This window comes from Penaeus monodon, chromosome 27 (genome assembly GCF_015228065.2).
Source record: "Penaeus monodon isolate SGIC_2016 chromosome 27, NSTDA_Pmon_1, whole genome shotgun sequence".
Taxonomy (NCBI): domain Eukaryota; kingdom Metazoa; phylum Arthropoda; class Malacostraca; order Decapoda; family Penaeidae; genus Penaeus; species Penaeus monodon.
In genome coordinates, this window is record NC_051412.1 from 36,621,262 (window position 1) to 36,621,846 (window position 585).

The 585-nt window shown below is 30.4% G+C and overlaps 1 protein-coding gene across 1 annotated transcript in view; it reads left to right on the top strand.

Annotated features, from left to right (window-relative positions):
- Positions 1-585, top strand: part of LOC119590821 (dihydropyrimidinase-like) — a gene marked incomplete in the record, with an annotated part of 98,328 nt that overhangs the window by 78,253 nt on the left and 19,490 nt on the right. Inside the window, 1 exon segment of the mRNA XM_037939574.1 lies at positions 144-238. Coding sequence (XP_037795502.1) covers positions 144-238 — 95 coding nt within the window.

The window sequence follows — 585 nt, forward strand, 5'->3', positions numbered from 1 at the left end:
GCAATCTGATCAGTCATACAGAGTACTGAGGACTGCATATTTTCTTAAATTATACAGGTCATCCTATGTAAGCTCTTGGTGATAATCATTATATTTATACTTAGAAGTCTTTCCAAATTACAGATGATTTTCTTCTGTTCCAGAGTGCCCAGAATCGCCTCCTCATCAAGGGTGGGAGAGTTGTCAATGATGATATGATGCAAGATGCAGATGTCTACATTGAAGATGGAGTCATCAAGTCAGTGTTTTACCTAGTGGTATTTTTATGATTGCAATTGATGCAGTGACAGTAACAATAATGATGTTTGAAAATATGATATTTATGAGCTGAGAAATGATACTGTTAATCAGGATGATAATGATATTGATAGTGATTAGACTGTGGTAATGATAAATGGGTTAGTTGACAGTTGGTGTTAATGATAATGATACTTATAGTATTATCAGTCAAAATGAAGGTGATGATAGCCTTTTGAAGTGATGATGATTGTAATTATCTTAATATATATTTTTTTATACTTTTTATTGACCATAAGAATTATGATGTTTATTACAATATTAGATATGATTATTAATTAAAATATA